The sequence below is a fragment of the Rhagoletis pomonella genome, unplaced genomic scaffold (genome assembly GCF_013731165.1).
Source record: "Rhagoletis pomonella isolate Grant_MI unplaced genomic scaffold, Rhpom_1.0 Rhpom_scaffold_00262, whole genome shotgun sequence".
In the NCBI taxonomy this organism is placed as follows: domain Eukaryota; kingdom Metazoa; phylum Arthropoda; class Insecta; order Diptera; family Tephritidae; genus Rhagoletis; species Rhagoletis pomonella.
This window is the reverse complement of record NW_023458816.1, coordinates 7,321-8,567: the sequence shown is the minus strand read 5'-3', so window position 1 is coordinate 8,567 and position 1,247 is coordinate 7,321. Positions and strand designations below refer to the sequence as shown.

Genomic DNA, 1,247 nt, shown 5'->3' with positions numbered 1-1,247 from the left:
ACTTAGCCTGTAAGATTTTCTATTCTGATTGGCTTAATAAATAAATAAATAAATAAATAAATATTGAGAGATTTATGAAAGTGGGCTCGGATCTGCTGAAATACTGAAAAACATGCTGCTGGTGATGCACTCGGTGCGCGTTTTCCACAATGATGACGGCACCCTGCAGCTACCGCGGTGGGAGTTGACATGGAAGCGTATTGGCGAATTTTTTCCGAACATCAAGGAGGAACTGTTTCATGATGAAGATAAGCGTGCTCAAGTGATGTCTGTGACCAATGCCGCCGCATCACCTCAACCACCACCAATAGCCCCAGCTGAAAGTATAACCTCACCTAACGACATTTTTCTGCGTATGTTTTCAGTAGTTCTGTTGATTTAATTGCAGGAAAAGCCAACAAAATGACCTCGACTCCACCAAAAACGGGTGAAGGCTTGTTCGGTGAATCTTGAATTGAGCTGAGCAGCGCTGCTACAATGGATAGCGTCAAGAGTCCGGATAGAATCACACCATTGCCCTTCACAAGTGGTGAAGAGTATTTACGTTTGTTGCGCGAAGCGCAACGCGAATCAAATCACTCCAGTCGTGTTGTCTCGCTGGCCAGTTCGCGCCATGATACACCCAGGGATAGCCCCAAATCGCCACCAAACAGTCCGAATACCGAGCTCACACCCAATGAAGATCTCAAGAATGTTTACATTAATTATTGGAATAAGGGGGGAGATAGTCACAAAGACACAGACTGGCTGGATGAATGGAATAGCCGACCGGATCAAGAACCACCAAAAGATTGGAAATTTGAACATCCACAAAAAAAGAAGGGTGCTGGTTATTCCATTCGTTTGACGCGTCTTGGCAAGAATTCGCTATTTTCCAGAGAGATACTATACCCGCTCATTTTGTCGAATGTGCTGTCCTTGTTATTAGGCGCTGGACTAGGCTTATGGCTCAGCAAACGTGACATTCTCTTGACCCGAGTTGTCATTGACTGAACGGAATGTTAAAGAAAAGTGATTTATATACATATGGGGCATTTCACCTCAAGTGACCCAACTTTTGAAATCTATGTCTTCCGATCGGGATGAAATTTGCACCAAGGTTAGTAGTTATGACACAAAATTTCAATGGGATCGGTCAAACACACTCCGAGTTGGAGGGTCTAGAATTTTGACATTTTGGTCAAACGGCCATTTTTTCGGATCCATATAACTAATTACCTATTGTATTTAGAAAATTTTTTCAGGAA

General features: G+C 43.1%; 1 protein-coding gene across 1 annotated transcript; it reads left to right on the top strand.

Annotated features, from left to right (window-relative positions):
- Positions 1–416: 416 nt before the first annotated feature.
- LOC118750481 (BCL2/adenovirus E1B 19 kDa protein-interacting protein 3-like) lies at positions 417–1,022 on the top strand. Its single transcript, XM_036485193.1, has one exon. It carries the CDS (start codon positions 478–480, stop codon positions 991–993), a length of 516 nt encoding a protein of 171 aa, XP_036341086.1. The 5' UTR covers positions 417–477; the 3' UTR covers positions 994–1,022.
- The last annotated feature ends 225 nt before the right edge of the window (positions 1,023–1,247 follow it).